General features: G+C 55.3%; 1 protein-coding gene across 1 annotated transcript; it reads right to left on the reverse strand.

Annotated features, from left to right (window-relative positions):
* Positions 1-1043: 1043 nt before the first annotated feature.
* Positions 1044-17900, reverse strand: RAC2 (Rac family small GTPase 2). Its single transcript, XM_086404029.1, has 7 exons — positions 17748-17900; positions 15552-15623; positions 7081-7198; positions 6316-6378; positions 5830-5989; positions 2432-2564; positions 1044-1826 (listed from the first exon to the last, which is right to left on the reverse strand). Exons 1-6 carry the CDS (start codon positions 17780-17782, stop codon positions 2434-2436), a joined length of 579 nt encoding a protein of 192 aa, XP_086260155.1. The 5' UTR covers positions 17783-17900; the 3' UTR covers positions 1044-1826; positions 2432-2433.
* Positions 17901-19239: the final 1339 nt, after the last annotated feature.

Below are 19239 nucleotides of genomic sequence, written 5' to 3' on the forward strand. Positions count from 1 at the left end.
AAAACATAACAACCTTGTCTGAGCTGAAACTGAGAAAGAACGTGGGGCTTCCCTGCCTATACCCCATCCCTTTCTAGATGGTGGGGCTCTCCAGAGGGAAGGACAGTGAGCTGAGATCTTGCATCAGAACTTCAGGTCTTGGGGCAGTGGAAGTGGCCAGGAGCCCTGTAGGAGCCAGAAATGGAAATTCAAAGCATTTCACTGGCTGCGAATTGGGAGACTTCTGGGTTGTCAGGACAGGGTCTCATATCTCTTTTTAAAAATCCTTTATTTTAGCTTCTCTAGACTGTCAGCCCCTGACGGCAATAACTCGGGTGAATCGCAGGACCACACAACAGTGCCTGGAACAGAGTAGGTACTTGGTAAATTTGTGTTGAATGGACGGATGAAGCTCAGATAAATAGAAGCAGGATCATCCAAAGTCTGGCATTCGTGAATCAGCAAACACTGAGGGGAGATTGGCTCCATACCCGTCCGTGGCGCTTTAGGGATGAGCTTTGTTAATCCTGACAGCAGCCACATCTCTTCTTAAAGAAACTTTCCTGTGCTTAGTGCCTGCTGGACCAGCATTGGTTCCTTACACTGTTTGGACACTTTCCTGGGACTGCCAATATTGGAGACTGGGGTTTCTGGCTGCTTGACACCCATATTCCCAAATTCTGACAAGGCTCTCAGCCTCCTTTTGAGAATCAAATCCCCCCACCTCCACCCTAGTGGGTGCGGTTTTGAAATGGCAGCCTACTCTCCCTACTCTAGTTTGTCAAGTGGTCTAGGTTTGGCCAATCAGAGCACAGGATTCTCCTGACAAATGTGATTGGTTGAAAGGGGGCCCAAGATCTAAGCTGGACCAATCAGAGTAAACCTTAATCAGAACTTTGCCTGGGGCAGACACTTGCTCTTTTTTGCTGAACTTGCAACTGGAAGGGTGAAGCCCTGAGAGTCACTGTGCCTAAGAATGAACCAGACAGCAGAAGGTATAGAAAAGTGAGCCCTGAAGACTTCATTTGAGCCCCCTTGATCAAGCTGCACCTGAAGTCATGATATTTCCAATCTTGAATCAATAAATTTATTTTCTGCTTAAGCAGGGTTTCTATTGGGTTTCTGTTTGCAATGGCAAAAGTCCTGACTGGCAGGATCTGAAAGTTTTAAGACTCTCACAGATAAATGCAGCTCAGGGTCCTGTGAGTGGAGCAGAAAGACTTGAGAGACGGCAGGAGTCAGCAGGACCCTGGTTTTTGATTGACTGGGCAGGTACTCACAGAAATTTAGAAAATCTGAATATAATATGTTGTCCCCAAAGGAGGACTAAGACCAGAGAGGAACAAACCTTCTGAGACACTTAATTTAGCTCAGTAGAAGAACTCTCAATAAGCAAGACCATCAATACTTGAGTATACTGCTGCCCTAGAAGGGAATGAGAGATCCATCTCTGAAGGTATGTAAGTGGTGGCCAGCAACCATCTGGCCTGAAGTTCCCAGAGGGGATTCAGGCATTGGGGGTGAGGGGAGGAGTAAACAGGTAGATGACGCCACGTGTGGCATCTGACCACAGCAATGCAGGGGTGGCTTACTGGGTGCTGGGACCCCCTTCTGGCCCCTGAGAAGGCTGGAGCATGACGGGATGGGGGCGCAGCACCTACAAATTTACACTCTTTGGGCCCCCAGGGGGACCTTCAGCACAGAGAAGACGGTCAACCAAGCTCTGCAGCCATCTTGCTAAGAAACGCCACAGGAAGGGAAGAGCATGGCCAGCCAGGGGGGCCACTGGGCATTGGGTTGGGGGCCTTGGAGAGTCAAAACATCTGGCTGGGAAGGCTGGATGCATCCTGGAAGGAAGACAAACAAGGGGTGAGAATTTGGGGCCAGGCAGAATCCACAGCCTGCTCCCAGCTCTCCCGGCTCCCAGCTCACTCCAGCTCCCAGCTTGTGCTCAAGGTTGGCCAAGTCCTCTCTATCCTTGTGGGTGCCTCCCACCCCCACCCATCCCTCTTCTGCCCTAATAGCCTCAGAGCTGAGTCCGCCCTGCCTCTACCCCATATGTGAGTGTCGGGTCTCCCCGGCTCAACTGGGCTCCTGAGGGACCGGAGCTGAAGTATCTCTTCACCCTGGTCCTCTCCGCCCTCCTGCAGGGACTGCACATTGGGAGCTCAGTGACACCACGCTTGGTTCCTGTTACCTAGCATTTTTTCTGATACTTTGAACCCTTCTTCTGGGAACTGGGCTCACAGAGCAGGCCCAGTTCAGTCAAATGAGCAAACTGAGGCCCCTTTAATGGTCCCTCTTCTGTCCTGGCCTAAATACCACTCCTGGTGAAACCTAGGGCTACCAAGCAGTGGCTGAATGCCTCCCTCCCAGCCACGGCCTGCTGTGTGTGGGGAGTGGTGGAAGCGGGGGAGGGAGTGTCATGAAGCCATGTGGGCGGGACTCTTACCCCTAGAGGATGCTGCAGGGGCGCTTCTGTGGCCGTGTGGGCTGCGGGCACAGAACGGCCCGGATCGCCTCATCAAAGACGGTTTTCAGGCCTCGCTGGGTGAGGGCCGAGCACTCCAGGTATTTCACTGAGTCTGGGTCAGGGCAGCAAGAGAACAGAGGCCTAGGTCAGGGCTGGGCAAAACCCCTCCCAAGTCATACAACCATACCAGGCTGTGGGGGCCCCCTGGGCTGTGTCCCTCACACATTCACCTCTCTGTGCCTCAGTTTCCTCATATCTGAAAGGAGGAGCTTTATTCAGGGGGAAAGGTTAAGACCCACGACAGCAGGTTTGTGTCTTTCTCGAACACATAAGCCCGTAATTTGCGGAAGGTGGCAGGAATTTTGATACCTTCCTGGGAAGAAAGGAGCTCAAGCTGCAGTGACCAAATCTCTCAGCACTTCACTTTCTTTCAGAAGATTGCCACATACCTGCCTCCACCTTCCCGTAGAAGGCCTGAAGAACCCGTGACCTGCTCACCAGGACCTTCCAAATATCATCGAACTGGTCCATGCAGATCACTTCATTTTACAGATGAGAAAGCTGAGGCTCAGAAAAGTCGCCAGTCCAAAGTCACACACTAGACATTTCCCGTCCCCCAGGGGCTGCTGAGAATTCTCAACAAGAGGAATGAGAAATGGGGAGCCTTGTTCACCTGTGAGGGGACTGTCCTTCTCCCATGTGACCACTCAGGGCTGGAGCCCAGGGCACAGTGAAGAAGACAGGCTGAGCCCCACTCCCGGGGCAGTGTTCCCTGACCTTCTGGAAGGAACCTGTGTGAGTTTTTGTGTCCACAACAACCCAAGCTGTCTCCCTGAAGTGAGCAGTTGAAAAGTTCTCCCTGAGAGAAGCCTGGGGGCCGATTTTAGGAACCAGAGGTGGTTGGGGGGTGGGGGGAGCAGGGAAATTTGCCTCCTCCCTAGACCTCACTCCTCTGTGAGGAAGGAAGCAGACTGACACTGATCGGCACCTGCTCCCTGCTAGGTGCTGAGCTGGGTGCTTCCGACAACCCTGTGAAGAAATTCTGTGAATCCCCACTTCCTGGGTGAGGAAACAGGCCCAGAGAGGGGATACCCCAGGCCCAGAGACACACAGCTTGGAAAGGGGAGCCAGGATCTCAGGAGGGGCAACCCGGGATGAGGGAAAGAAAGGATGGGGCAGGAACAAGGAAACTGAAGCTCAGAGAGGATGTCATTTGTCTAAGTCACACTCTGGACTCTCCCATCGCCTTTGCTCATGGGAGCACTGTCCCAGCAGGGAGCATGGGCAGTGGTCCCAGGGCAAGGCTGGCAGGGACCAAACACCATGACTTAGGTCTGGGAGTCTCACATAACCCTCTGTGCCCAGAAGAGTCTCCCTGGGCATTGGGCCATTGTCCCCTTGCAAGGAACTGAGAGGGACTGTGGCCAATGTCCACTTCTTCCTTTCACACCCACCAATGTGTCCTCCCTGGCACCTGCCACCCTCCTACTTCTTGGCTAGGAGTATCCAGAGAAAGAATCCTGACTGGGGGCCTGGCCTTGCTATGCACCCCAGGCTCCCACCTGTGGGGCAGCAGACCACCTTGATCATGACTGAGGGAGCCACGCAGCCCGGGTTCCAGTCTTAGCTCTGTCACATCCCAGTTAGGTGACCTTGAGCTCTTGACTTCTACCTGAGCCTCAGTTCCATCCTCAGTAAAGTGGGGTGATGAGAGTTCCTCCTTCATAGTTGCTATGATGATGAAGCAGGAGAATGCACAGGCCCAGCACCCAGGAAGTGCTCAATCCATGTCAGCCGGAATTGGCAGCTGCACCACAAGTCAGCCCACTGGGCTGGCTGGTGGACAGAGGCCACCACTGTCTCATCAGCCCTGAAGGCCCCCCAGTCCTCCCCCTTGGCCTGGGCCGGTCTGAGGCAAGTTCAAAGTCATTAGTCACTGCCCCTGCCCCACTTTCATCTGGGATCAGCTCCAAGAAAAATTGGCTAGAGGCCATGGCAGGACCCCCAACTCATCTCCTTCTGGCAGAGAAAGGACCTTTAGGGAGTGTGCAGGCTGGCTTGTACAGATGGAAAAACTGAGGTCCAGAGAAGGGAAGCCCCTGGCCCAAGGTCATACAGACAGTGCCAGAGCTAGTACCAGAATCCAGGCTTCCAGGCCCCATCTTATCCCAAAGCCTCTGCTTTAAAATGGAAAGGGTCTCAGGCTCAGAGGCACTGTCTTGGGTGGAAGGAGTCCGGGAGGCAGACTGATCAGAAAGAAGAGAAGGCAGGGTCAATCCCCAGTATCTGTGAGGAAAGACCAGAGAGCCTGGGAGTCAGAGCCCCCAGGATGGGACGTAGGACCCAGGGTTTAAGCGGCAACAGAGGCCCCCTGGGAAAGACGGCCATGTCACTGGGCAAGTCATGAGAAAGGAGAGGTAGAGGCTGCGGTTTCTCTTCCTGTGGAGAGATGTGAGTCCCCAGGGCCCTCCCAGTTCCGGCGGAAGGAAGAGGGTTAGGGTTGAGGGAGGGAGGGGCTGGAGGAGGCCCCACCAGTTCAGGGGCCAAACCCTGGGTCTGAGGGACCCTGTGGTGACACAGAGAGCCCTGGGCAGCTGGACTGCAACTCACAGCGGCCAAACCCTGCTGGCGGTCCCAGGCTCTTGGGCAAGTGCCCTGTCTCCAGGTGGCAAGCAGGTCAGGGCCTGAAAGACAGCAGACCTGGACACCATGGAAGAGGCCAGACACACCAGTCATAGCTGGTACAGACAGCCCTGGGCCACCACGAGGAGGCCCCCACGCCAGTGCCTTGTGGTTCTGTGTTCAAATCCTGCTTCTGCCACCTACCAGCTGTGTGACCCTGAGAAGTCACTTCACTTCTCTGGCCCAGTGACTGGGAAGCAAAGAGGAGTTGGGCTGAGAAGCCAGGAGGGTGGGGAATGAGGGGTGAGGAGGAGGCAGAAGGGAAGGCATCACCCTTCAAAGCCAAGCTGAAACAACCCCTCCAGGAAGCCTTCCCGGAAAACCCAAGCTTGAGTTGACTGCTCCTCTGAGAAATCACAGCACACCCCACTCCAACCCTGCTCTGTCTGTCATGTCAGTATCTGCTTACGGATTGCACTAGTACCAACAGTGATCCACACAGAGTGCTTCCCATGCACGGTGCTTCTCTAGGGGCTTCGCGGGTGTGAATTCACTGAATTCTCCCAACCACTGAGAACCACTTCTATTGCCATATTTCACTGATAAGGAAACACAGGCATAAGTGACTCGTCCCGGGCCACACAGCTAGTACCTGGCACAGCCAGGGTTGGAATGCACAGTCTGGCCCTGGAGGCTATGTGTGCAATCACTACAAGGCTGTGTCGGAGTTCCCCTCTCTGAGCCAAGCCCCCTACCAATCTCCTTGGCCAGTGCCAGGCCCTGTGGGTAGGTGATAGGCGCCAGCTTCTTCTCCTTCAGCTTCTCGATGGTGTCCTTGTCGTCCCTCAGGTCCAACTTGGTGCCTACCAGGATGATCGGTGTGCTCGGACAGTGATGCCGCACCTCGGGGAACCACTGGACCAGTGGGCAGGTGCAGGGGGTCATGTAAGGAGTGGAGGGAGACGAGGGGCACAAAGTTGGGAGAAGAAAAGAAGGGGGCATGAGGGTGTGTGGAAAGGAGAGGACAAGGTCAGAGAGTAAAGTTAACTATCCCAAATGTCTCTGAGACCCGAGTTCCCCCCCTCATCCCCGCCCACCAGCCGTGGTTGATACCGAGAACCATCTCTGCCCACATCCTCTGCTGCCCAGAGGCAGGCCAAAGTCTCCAGTCCCTCCCTGCCATGCTCCCCTCTTCAGGGTCGCCTGCCCTAACCCCTAAGGTCCCGCTCCGTCCCACTCACCTTGGCCCGGACATTCTCATAGGAGGCTGGGCTGACAAGGGAGAAGCAGATGAGGAAGACGTCCTGGGGAATAAAGCAAGGGTTACTGGTGAGAGGAGGCCTGCAGGTGTCCAACCTGGGCCCTCCACACCTGGGCAACCACTGAGGGCTGGAGCAGCCCAGGCGATGCTAGGCTCTTAGGATCTGGCAGAGCACTGTTTCCCTTCTCTATAGCAGGCTGCTGCTTGTTTATCCAACACTTCCTAAAGGCCAGGGTCTGTTCTAAGAGGATAATCCTCACATTACACTGTAGCGATGCCGCTGCTACCCCATTCTACAGACAGGGAAAGTGAGGTTTACAAGGAGGTTAAAGGGTGTGCCATCTGGAATTCCAGAGTCCGTGCTCTCACTACCCCTCTGTCGGTTTACCGGTCCCAGCCCTTTCTCTGCCACCCTGAAGGGAGAGCCGAGAAGCCACAGAGCCACCTGCCACTGTGCCCCCATCTCCCCTCCCCCCACCACACTCCCCTGGGGCTGGTCATCCCGAGATTCCTTTGGATCCCTGTCCGGGGTCTGCCTGCCCCACCCACTGGGCACCAGGTGGAGCCAGAGCCCACGGGAAGACGGGAAGGCACAGTGATGACAGACAGAGCCGGATGGAGGGGGGGTACTCCTTGAGCTGCGCCTCAAGGGGAGGGTTAGGGTTCACCAGGCCGAGCTGGCACTCCAGGCGGAGGAAACAGGGACGTGAAGGCCAGGACCACGAGGAGGGGTGGGGTGGTGTACCGTCTGCGGGTAGGAGAGTGGCCGGAGGCGATCATAGTCCTCCTGCCCGGCCGTGTCCCACAGCCCCAGGTTCACGGGCTTGCTGTCCACCATCACATTGGCTGAATAGTTGTCAAACCTGTGAAAACAAGACAGTGGGTCCATCTCCAGCCCCAGAGTCTGTGGACTTGCCATCCCTGGTTCCGTGATGGAGGCCAAGACCCAGAGAGGGGCTACAATGGGACCCAAGTCACACTGCACTCTGCAGTTGGGGTTAATTTTTAATTTTTTAATGCCAATCCATTATATTATAAAAAAATGTTAAATGCAGGAGAGCATAAAGAAGAAAACATTGTCTCTACTCTTTTTCTGCCCTGTCTATACTTCCTGGGTCAGGAAGATCCCCTGGAGAAGGGATAGACTGCCCACTCCAGTATTCTTAGGCTTTCCTCATGGCTCAGCTTGTAAAGAATCTGCCTGCAATGCAGGAGACCTGGGTTCCTTCCCCGGATTGGGAAGATCCCCTAAAGGAGGGCATGGCAACCCACTCTGATATTCTTGCCTGGAGAATCCCATGGACAGAAGAGCCTGGCGGGCTACAGTCCATGGGGTCACAAAGAGTTGGACATGACTGAGCGACTCAGCACACATCACACATCCCTTGAAGAGATGATTTTTCAAGACTGTATAACATTCTCTTGAAGGCACAATCAGAATAAACTTTACCCACCTCTGCGGCTGAACACTGCAGCTAGTCAACCAATTTTTTTTAAGTTATTTTTTTATGTGGACCATTTTTTAAGTCTTTATTGAATTTGGTAACAGTATTACTTCTGTCTTATACTGTGGTTTTTTTGGCCTAGAGGTTTATGGGATTTTAGTTCCCCAACCAGTGATTGAACCCGCACCCCGTGCATTGGAAAGCAAAGTCTTTATCACTGGGCCCGCAGGGAAGTCCTGCGGGTACTCATTATTTGTTGAACGAATGCTCATTCCCATCTTAGTTTGGGCCCCCCCAGAAGCAAACCTGGAGATGAAATTTACTTGGGAAGTGATCCCAGGACCCAAGGGAGGGGCAGAAGCTATTGAGGTGTTACTGGGGGGCGGGTGGAACTGGGACTCCATCTTGCCGGGGCCTCTGAGCACAGGGCATCCCCCTGAGGAGGCAGCAAGCTAGGGTATTTACCGCCTTCTCCATCTCCCACTGGCAGAGGGCTATCCTGGGGTATTAATTCACTGGCCTTCCAGCCTACCCCAAAAGCTGCCAGTCACCGGAGACTTCAGGAAATGCCATTGGCACACACTGGAAAGGCACATGCTGAAGGATGTGCACATGCTAAACTCTCCCTGCTGACACCAGACAGGCCTCGGACAATCACATGAGCTTCCAGATTTTTTTAAAGGTTCTGCTGCTGCTGCTGCTAAGTCGCTTCAGTCGTGTCTGACTCTGTGTGACCCCAGAGACAGCAGCCCACCAGGCTCCCCCGTCCCTGGGATTCTTCAGGCAAGAACACTGGAGTGGGTTGCCATTTCCTTCTCCAATGGATGAAAGTGAAAAGTGAAAGTGAAGTCGCTCAGTCATGTCTGACTCTTAGCGACCCCATGGACTGCAGCCTACCAGGCTCCTCCATCCATGGGATTTTCCAGGCAAGAGTACTGGAGTGGGTTGCCATTTAAAGGTTCAGTTCAATAGTATTTCTCGCTACACACATTCCTGAGAGGCATTCCTGGTCCCTAACGCTATGCAAGAAGAAACTGGGATCAGAGAAGTAGAGTGACTGACCCTAGGCCACACAGCCAGTGAGCAAGTGACCCAACCAGGTGTGACGCCAGTTCTGATTCCATGCCCAGTGTTCACTACCCCGTGCCACAGCTGCTTCCGCAGCTTCCCTGTGGGTGAGAGACCACCACCTTCTCTCTCTGCACTGAGGTCACCCACACAGGTTCCTGCTTCTTGTCCCCTGCCCTGGCTCACTGAGGCCTCAGGCTCCTCCAGCTTGTCCCCCTACTCCTCCCTTCACACATCAGCTAAGCTGTTTCTGTTTCTGGCAAGATTCAGGCTTCCTGCCTCCTTGAGTCTGTTCACGCTGTGCCCCCCTGACTGGAATGCCCTCCCACCCTCTCCTTGTCGAAGATGTTTCCTCCCTCCCAGGTTGCGTGGTCTGCCGCGCTCTCCAGCCTGTGCCCCTGTCTGCCCGTGCCTCTCTTGGGAACGCTCTTCTGTGCTCTCATCACCCCGTCTCCCATTCATGCTTCTAAGCCCTGCCCAGGCACTTCCTCCTCTGTGGGGAAACGTCCCGGCTACCTCTTTCCTTGGCCCCCACCTGGAAAGAGTTTGTCTTCCCCTCCCTCAGGCAACTGCTTTGCCTAGACTATGAGGTGCCTAGACATTACTGCGTCTCTCCTGCCATGTAGCTGTCCATGGGGGCAGGGCCCATGTCTCTTTATCTCTGAAGTCTCAGGACTGGCACCTGGTGAGTGTAGGTAGAACAGAGTTAAACTGAACCAGAGCACTTGAGACGCCACCTCCTCCATGAAGTCCTCCCAGAACACTGCTCAGAGACAGGCTGAAGAAGCCCTAGTGCTTCAGAGCAACTCAAAGACATCTGTCTTGTGACAGGCACCCTCCACCAAAACAGTGGGCCACTTGATGCGTTTAATACCCCGTGCTTGTCCAGCCTTCAGTTCCTCAGATGGCCCTGCTCCCTCCTGCCTGGAAAGTTCCTGCAAATGCCCTTCCCCTGGCTTCCTGCTCTTCTTTCCTGGTGCCAGGCTGACTCTTACTCATCCTTTTTCCAGCCCCATCGCAAGGTCATCTCCTCTAGGAAGCCTTCCCTGAGCCCCAGCCAGGTCGGGGCCCCCACCGCACCCCCACTCAGTAATCTGTGGTGAACTCAGCACCCAAAGGCATCAGGCTTGGCTTTCTCCTCATTGCACTGAGGCCTGCATTGCGTTTGGCACGTATCGGCTCAGTGGTAAAGAATCCTCCTGCCAATGCAGGAGACCGAGGTTCAGTCACTGGTTTGGGAAGATCTCCTGGAGAAGGAAATGGCAACGCATTCCAGTATTCTTGCCTGGGAAATCCCCCGGACAGAGGAGCCTGGCGGGCTACAGTCCATGGGGTCTCAAAAGAGTCAGACACGACTGAGCGGCTAAATGACAACAACAGCAACAGTTGCCCCGTGTCTGCTCTGGGTACCACCCATACTGCTGTGGGATTTCAGGCCAAAGGCACTATTCAGGGAGACACCGCAGGGCGTGATGGGAAAAGAAGTCCCTGTGTTTTCTTTGGCTTCAACCAGAAACACTCCTTTGGGGTGAGCTTAGGATATAGGGACATTATCTCCTTTAATGTCTAGTCTGAAATTCTGATACCAAAAAGTCCCCCAAGATTCCTTGAGCCAAGGATATCTATCTTCTCTGAACCAGCTCTAGGATCTCAGGGGCCATGGTGATGGGGAAAGAGCTGATTTGTAGGACCTGTCACAGGACTAAGCACTTGCTCTGGGGCCAGGCAGAGGGCTAGGGACCTTCATACCTTAGGTTTTGAAGTCCCATGTGACCCAAGACAAAAAAACCTCAAATTATTCCCTTTAGACAGTTGAGGAAATCAAGGCCCCAAGAAGTCAAATAACTTTTCCAAAGCCAGCCAGCTCAGGAGCACAGGAGCTGGGATTTTATCTGGTCTCCTTCTGAGCACTCATTTGTGAGCGAGAGAGAGTAGAGTAATGCTCCATAGAAAGGTGGATTTGCCTGGGGACACCCCCCCACCAGAGTGGGAAGAAAGCAGAAAGTTCCTTGTGAAGCCTTGTCCTGGCTATGTGACCCTGGGTGAGTAATCCAGCTTCTCTGAGCCTTACTTTCTTCACTGTGAAAAAAGAAAAGCCCCATCTCTTAGGGCCACTAAGAGGATCCAGGCAGAGAGGACCTTCAAGCCATCCCATGGGGAGATGCTGAGAAGCTGAGCAACCTCATCTTGAAACAGCCCCCTCACTGGCCCCTCCCCAGAGCCTGAGGAATTCCTGCAGAGACAATGATCCACAACCCCCGAGTCCCCTACTCCAGAGACCCACAGGCAGCCAGGACCAACGGAATGTATACCACCACCGTGGCCAACCCTCACTCTTATCTTCCAGATGAGGAAACTGAGGCTCACAGATAGGAAGGGACTTGCCCAAGATCTCACAGGCAGTTGGTGACAGAGTCGGGACTAGATCCTGTTACCCAGTTCAGAAAAGCCTGTGGTATAAGCATCACTGTGAGTTTATGGCTGGAGGCTCAGTGAAGTTTGAGCTCAGGTGCAGGGGCTCCCTAGCAGCTCAGATGGTGAAGAATCCACCTGCAATGTGGGAGATGTGGGTTCCATCCCTGGGTTGGGAAGATCCCTTGGAGAAGGGAAAGGCTACCCATTCCAGGATTCTTGGGCTTCCCTGGTGGCTCAGATGGTAAAGAATCTGCCTGCAGTGCAGGAGACATGGGTTCGATCCCTGGGTCAGAAAGATCCCCTGGAGGAGGGCATGGCAACCCACTCCAGCATTTTTGCCTGGCAAATTCCATGGACAGAGGAGCTTGGTGGACTATAGTCCATGGAGTCGCAAAGAGTCGGACACGACTGAGAGACTAAGCACAGCACAGCACGTGGGGCTGACCCGGACCTGTGCAGAGGGCAGGGAATCCATGTTTGCTGAGCACCCGGGGGTCCCAAATGCTGCTCCGGGTCCTTTATACTTAGATCATTCAGTGGACCCAGGAAGTGGATTCTACACTGTGTCTGGGATTCAGAGCCCTAGGGTAACCTGCCCACAGTCACACAGCTGGTATGCCTTTACCCAGAGTCTGTGTGGCCCCTTTCTGCACCCCTAGGCTACACACTCAGCTCTGTAGCCCTCCACCATGGAGAGGAGGAAGGGCATGGGACAGATGAAATGGCCCTCGGCCCTGCGTATCACTTGACCACCACCCAAGCCTCCAGGGGAAGGAAGGTGGACTCACAGAACACAAAGAACACAAGGCATGCATGGCTGCTGATTTGGGGACCAGGGAGCATTGATATGTCAGGCGAGGCATGGACCCCTGTGAGGATTCGCCGCCCGGTCCTTGGGACAATAGGGAGCCACCAAAGGCCTTTACCAGGTGGGGGTGACATGCTCAGCTTTGCATTTGGAAAAGGTTCTCTTGGCCACTGGGTGGGAACATCTTGGAGAAGGGTCAGAGGGGAAGCTGGGAGACAGAGCCGCCAGTGAGAGAGGCGGGTGGTTGGAGGAGATGCGGAGGCATGGGTGTCCCAGATGGGATGGGAGGGGACAGAGGCTGTGTAGGAACAGTGAGGAGGCTTGAGCCAGCTGGACACAGGGAGGGATTAACACACCTGGTGGCAGGAGTATGGGGCAAGGGGGAGTTGTGAGGCCAGGTGGGAAAACTTGGCAGGACCCCAGGAATCTCCACTAGGGAGGCTGGGTGTCATCATGTCTGTGGGAATCCAGGCTGGACTGCCAGTTTACAAAGGAAAGTGAAAACCAAATACTGGCCCATCTGACCCAAATTAACTCCTTGTGTTCTTCCCAGAGAGAAGCCCTGCAGAGCCGAGCTCCCTGCTGGTGACTGAGTTCCAGCACCTTCTCAGGGCAGACTGGAGCACACCCTCTCTGCCAGACAGGGTGGTCCAGTCACTACAGAGTGCCAGCGAGGTGCTCGACTCTGTTCTAGCAGCCAGTCTAGTGAACTAGACGGACCAGGGCCCTGTCCTCACAGAGGTGCCATCCCAGCAGGAGAAGTCAGATCAGGATGGGCAACAGAGACTATCCAGCAGGGTGTGGAGGGATGGAGGAGGCCTGGGTGGAGGAAGGGATTGTTTAGACCGGGGTCAGGGATGGGCTACTTCAGCAGGGAACTGAGTGATGGGAAGTGGTGCGTGCAGAGGCCTGGAGGAGGCTGGCATGTCTGGTCCCCAAGGACCAAAATGGAGTGGGTAGGAAATGGGTTTTGAGAGGGGAATTTCAGCAAGGTATTCCTCTATCTAATTTTTACATTTGAAAGCTCACCTGGGCTTCCCTTTGAGAATGTTCATAAGGAGAGGGTAAGGGGGAGATCCCCTAGGTCATGAACATCCCATAGCAGGGTCTTTCTACCTTGTCTTTGTATCTCTAATGCCCAGCACCTGACCATCCACAGAGCAGGCTTCAGTCTCCCAATCTGTGAGACATGGCTTTGACTTCGAGCTCTTATCCCCCAACCCTAGGCAGTAAGTTGAACTCGTTCTCTCTCTTATCTGATCTGGTTCTTGTGGCACAGGCCTCTGGCCCCAGCAAACCCTGCCACCCTGAGCCCCAGAGCCCTCCTGACCTTTATCTCTCTGCTGGAGATCTCAGGCTGCCTGTTTCCCCAAACTCTACTCTCTCCAATTATCCCCACCCTCCAGTGTCAAGGGCTCAGGGTGGCTTATTTTCCCCTCTCTGTCACAGGAGTACAGACTTTGAAGCAGGAGCCCCTCTAGGGGCTTGTCCAGAGCCAAGTGACTCCGTATGGAAGACAAAAAGGGTGGGGTGCAGGTCTGGCAGCATACCAGGCAAGGCCCAACACAAAATGAAAATGTAGGGCCTCTTGTTCAAACATTAAGAATTTGGGGATGGGGGCCTCCGAGCATTAAACGAAGTGCAGGAGCCTCCTGTGTGGGACTCTGTGAGCCTGCCTGGATGGCCCACCTGGGAGCAGGCCCTGATCTCTGACCCAGCTCCTCAGACTCCCTTCCTTGGCCTCTGCTGGTCCCCCCACCTCAGAGAACTCACCTCCCATCTCCCTGCACAGGGAAGGTGCCTGGGCAAGGAACTTGGCACCTCCCAGCCCCGGTCCACTTCTTAAAGAAAGAGAAACTGAGGCTCAGAAAGGGGAAGCATTTGGTCTAAGGTCTTTGAGCAAGTGGGCCCTTCAGCCCATCTGTGACAGACAGAGGCAGGAGAGTAGGTGGTGCCAGTGACAGTCCTGGTGACAACAACCTTCTACAGGAGCTGGTTGGCCTAATGTTACACCTGCCTCCCTGCCGGGTCTAGAGCCCACCATCCCTCAGCACCAGGAGGCGCTGATATACGTTTGGTATTGGATGGTGAGTGGGCAGATACAGGCTGACGCTAAGAGGGGCACTGGTGCCCCCATGGGGAGTTGGGAACAGAACCAGGCCAGAAATTGCTTTCCCAGGTTTCCTACCCAGGTTTCTCTGCCCTCTCCTAGCTGCCATCCTCCTGCCTGGGCTGGGGTCCCTGAGGCAATTGGAGCCTGGCCCCTTGTGCCAGGGAGAAATAGAGAGATCCTAGGCCACCTGGTGACCCTGGAGGGCAGGTCCCTTAGCTTCTGTGAGCCTCAACTCCCCCCACAGACACTGTGGGACTAAAATAATCCCAACTCCTCCCATGAGCATCAAATGAGGTCACACATGTGTGACATTTCCAGGGACCGGCACCCAGTAGGCCCTTGAGAGATGGTAGCTGTGATCCATCCTCCTAGGGCCTCTCCATAAAGTTCAATTCAGGTCAACTCAAGATATATACATTGTTTCTAAGACAATGTGTAGATTATACTGCATGTAAAACCCTAAGACCCTTAAAGAACTGGAAATGGCTCCCTGCCCTCTGTAGACTCTTGGTCATGGAAAAGATCAGATAAAGTCTGTCTAGGGAGTGAGAAACCTCTGCAGGCTATGTCAGAAAGGCTTTCTGGAGGAGGGATGCTGGAGCTGGCCTGGAGGTCTTAGATGCATGGGCATAGGAAGGAAAAGCACTTGAGGCAGAAGGAACAGCTGGAGCAAAGGTCCTGAAGTAGAAGTGTCCAGGGTGTGTTTGGTGACCAGGCGGCCAGAAACAGAACAAGAAGTGAAGAACTGGGTGGTGAAGCCAGAAGGGAAGGTTGGAGAAGGCCACACAGAGCCTTGGGTGCTGTGCTGCAGAGCTGGGGGGCTGTTGTGAGGGAGTGGGGCCGCCGAGCATCAAGGAGAGAGGGGCTGGTGCTTCCGTTCACCCCACATACTCCTCCATACCTGCAAATCAGGTGACAGCCCTGCTCCACATCCAACACAAGCGTGGGTCCTGATTGGTCTCGGGTGGCACTGTCCTCTCCCCCTGCACAAGCATGTGCCCTGACATCTCCAGTCTCCCAGTGTTAAGGCTCTCCTCCTGCACCCACTCCCCTCCTCTGTCCCAGTCCCCTTCCACCCAACTCTGCTCAGGCCAGCTCTCCATGTCTCCCTGCTTGAAGGCCCCGCTCCCTGGCTTGCCTCCTGCACCTGTCTCCCCTCTGGGAGCCCAGGGCGCTCATCCTGGCACAGGTGGCTACCTCCCCCTCTGGATCAGCAGGCAGCTCTGCTGGCCCAAGACTGGCTGGAGCCTGACCCTGAGGTGCCCACACAGGCCCGGCACACAGGAAGTGCCTGAAAGGGGGGTGGGCCTGGTGGTCCATGCGTGTCTCCCCAGCCACCGAGCGTCCCACCCACATGTAGAACTCACACGGTGGGGATGTACTCTCCAGGGAAGGCGTTGGTGGTGTAGCTGATGAGCAGGCAGGTCTTGCCCACGGCTCTGAAAGACAGGAAGTTCAAGAGGACAGCAGTCAGGGGCCCTGCCTGAGACCCGGGGAGGTTTTCTGAGGATCCGCGCGGTCCCCTAGCCCAGCCCTCAGGAGATACCCAAGCCCCACCTCCACGGGCCTCAGTGTCCCCATCTGAGAATTTCCGTATCAGCGTTATCACACCTGAGATGTTTGTTAAAGGACAGACTTTGGGGTCCTACCCGAGATTCTGAATCATGAGTGTGGCATGGATCTAGCAATTTGTAACAGTCTTTCCCAGGTGACTCTGATGTGAAACAGAGGATTAAAAGCAGGGGGTCCCCAGGAGGTTCCCGAAGCCTGACCAGGGCTCTGCCATTACTGCCCTGGGATCTAGATCCTTCATCACCCACCCAGCAGGGGTGCGCTCTCAGGCAAGCCACATAACCTCCCCATGCCTCAACTTCCCCGTCCAGAAAACAGGGATGAGATGAGTCCATCATCACAGGAAGGACAGAGAGGTAAATTAGATGAAGCCGGTAAAAGTCTGAAGCACAGTCCTGGCACAGCATAGCAGTCGCCAAATGTGGGGGACTGCTTGAACCCTCTCCTTCCCCTCTCACCTCACCAGAGGGTGTGGCAGTTAAGAACATGGAGTTCAGGAATCAGAGAGACCAGGGCTCAAATCCCATGAGGTCTTAAGCAAATGACTTAACTTCTTTGAGCTACAGTTTTCCCACCTGTAAGACGGGCCTAGTATGAGGGTTGTTGGGAGGATAAAACAGAGGAGCGTGAGGAAGCCCAGGGCCTGCACACAGTAAGCACTAAGTTAGTGGTGAGCGCCATGATTGGTGCTGTCTGCGCCCCGAATCTGCTGGGCTGGGAGGGGGTGCAGGCCACAGGTAGCCCTGGGCCTTCCCCTGCTCCACTTGGTTTCGTCACTTCCGGCTCTGAAGGGGGCCGCCCGCCCTCTTCTCTCCCCATCGCCTCCCACCCCCCGCCTGCCAGCAGCAAGGTACCTCTGAGTGACTGGAACGTTGCCCTCGGCTTCCGCCCTCCCCTCCTCATATCAGATACAAAGCAGAAGTGAGCAGGGCTGGACAGGCGGGCAGATAATGGGCAGGAGCCGTGTATCACAATCAGCTAAGGGCTGCCTGATAAACCAGCCCCCCACCACTACCCAACCCTGAACAGGAAAGTCAAGTCTCTTACGGCCTCAGGCTGCCCCTCGGTAGGATGGGAGGCCTGGACAAGAGGCCTGCCTTCTAGAACATACTGGAATACGTTGGGGCTGGACCTACAGAAAACTTCAGGAGGTACCTGTGTGTTGGACCCTGAGGCAATGTTGCTGGCAGGCCCAAGAGATGGGATATCAAACCTGTCATTTTACAGATGAGGAAACTGAGGCCTGTAAGGGCACATGACAAGCTGAGGTCACAGAGATCCGACCGCTGAGGAGGGCCTTCAGTTCAAGCCTGGGCCGACCCCCACAGTCACGCCCACCCCGCACTCCTCCGGCCCTAACCCTGCCTCTCACGCCCCTAACGCTGCCTCTCACGCCCCTCCCCCTCTGCTCCTCACCCACGTCCCCCACACCACCTCCCCAGCCAGGCAGGCTGAGACTTAGAAGGCGAACTTTACCGAGCACACATACGTGCAGGACAACCCCTCAAAATAGCTCAAGCGACCCGACATCAACCCTGAGGGCGTGGGCCTCTTCCCAGATGGCCAAGCTTTGGTTCAGAGAGGCACTGTGACTTGCACAAGGCCACACAGCAGAGCAAGTCAGGGACTAGAGCCCAGGTCAGCCTGGGGCCCCACCCCCCACCGGCAGCCACAGATTTAGAGACCCAAGGCCCATAGGAGACCAGCCCCAGCTCTCAGGGTGCAGGCGAGAGGCCCCAGATACCCCTAAGCGCGGTCTTTTACTCTCCACCCAGGCAGTTTCCGGGGTGAGTGGGGCAGAGAGTGAAGCTGTGTGCAGCCCACCCCTGGGGTTCCCTCTGGGCCCTGGGAGAAAAAGGGAGCGGTTCCTCTGGCTGCCTCCTAGGGACTCCTCTGTCTGCAGGCAGGGGGCTTCCCCAGGGACTCCAGGGTGGGAGGGCCCCAGGGCTACCCCCAGAGGGAGCTGTGAGCAAGTCCAGCCAGATACCTACCCATCTCCCACCACCACACACTTGATGGCCTGCATGGTGTCCGAGGCCTGGGGACTGGTACTGGTGACAGCTCAGAGCCCCAGCGTTTCTGCAGGAGCGCGGGGTGTGGAGAGCTGGAGAGGCGTCCTGAGCGGGGAGCAGCAGCAGCGGGACAGGAGGCAGGAGGAAGCGGAAGGGGAACTTACCCAAGCCTCTGCCCTCACGGCCGTTTGCAGAAGGCGGAGCATGCGGTCTGGCAGAACGGCTAGAGGGCGGGGTGGCCCTCAGGTGCTGGGCTGGGCCCTGGCCACCCCCACAGGTATCCCTGCTCTGAGGCACCAGCAGGAGATCTGTGGACCCTCGGGGCTGGAAACGTTCTTCCACAGGCAGGGCCAGAGCTGTTCTCTAAGAACCTGAGGCTTCCAAGAGTGGAGTTCACCTCAGTTCTAAGCAATAAGCATTTAGTGAGCACCTACTGTGTGCCAGGTACAGGAGCTAGTACTGGTGAGTCCAGGATGTGAGCAGGAAGATACAGCTTCATCACAGGCGTCCATAAAACAAAGTAGGAAGTAATGGGGGCACAGAGGACTGGTAGGGAGGGGATCTCAGCGTCACACAGAGGGTGAGCTGGGACCTTCAAGGAGGCATTTGAGCAGGTACGTTAAAGCTGGTGTCAGAGAAAGGGCACTCCAGAGGGGACTGCCTAGGCAAGACAGGAAGACTTCCATGAGCAGGGGCCAGTGTGGAAGCCCCTGAGTGTACAAGGATGGGGGAAATATGATGAGGCAGGAAGAGAGGTGGGGAGTCAGCTGATGGAGAAGCGGAAACGGAAGAGAAGTGACCGGTAGTGCCACACCTGCCGGGCCCTGTGCTGGAGGGAGCCCTGGGGACAGGCGCCCTGGCTCAGGAGCTGTGGCCTGTTTAAACGATGCTGAAACTGAAGGTCTGAGGCTTCGGTTGATTTACGAGGATTGCCCAACCTGAAGTCAAACCCAGGGCCAGGTGACTCCAAGCTCCTCTGTCACCCCAGCTGCTCTCTGGGGGACAAAACCTGAGTTCTGCAGCTGGGTAGGGCAGGGGAGTGAGCCCACTCCACCTCCAGGAGAGTCAGGATCCCAGTGGCACTGGTTTTCGCCAGGGAGCTCCAAGTTCACCTAGCTGTTACTCTCATTGCTAGTGCTCCCCACACCCAGCACCCTTCCAGCTCTAGGGACAAGGGGAGGGAGGCAATGGGCAGAGTCACTCACTGGTCACTCAGGACAAACCAGGAGACCGGGCAGAGAGTGTGGAATGCCGGGTGCTGGGTCAACGACCCCCCTCTCCCACCAACAAACACAAGGAGCTGAACCTTCCTGAACCTTCCACACAAGCTACAGGGTTGCCAAAAACGGCTTCCACAGAAAGGGAAAGGTCTTCCCTGAGGACCTGCTCTAAAAAACTTGGCCAGCCAATGATTAAAACTCGCCAACTAACTTTGATGTCTTTTCTCTGTGCTTTGGATGGGCTGAGTGGA

The sequence above is a fragment of the Bos grunniens genome, chromosome 5 (genome assembly GCF_055505025.1).
Source record: "Bos grunniens cultivar Pamir isolate PY7600 chromosome 5, Bosgru_T2T1.0, whole genome shotgun sequence".
Taxonomy (NCBI): Eukaryota; Metazoa; Chordata; class Mammalia; order Artiodactyla; family Bovidae; genus Bos; species Bos grunniens.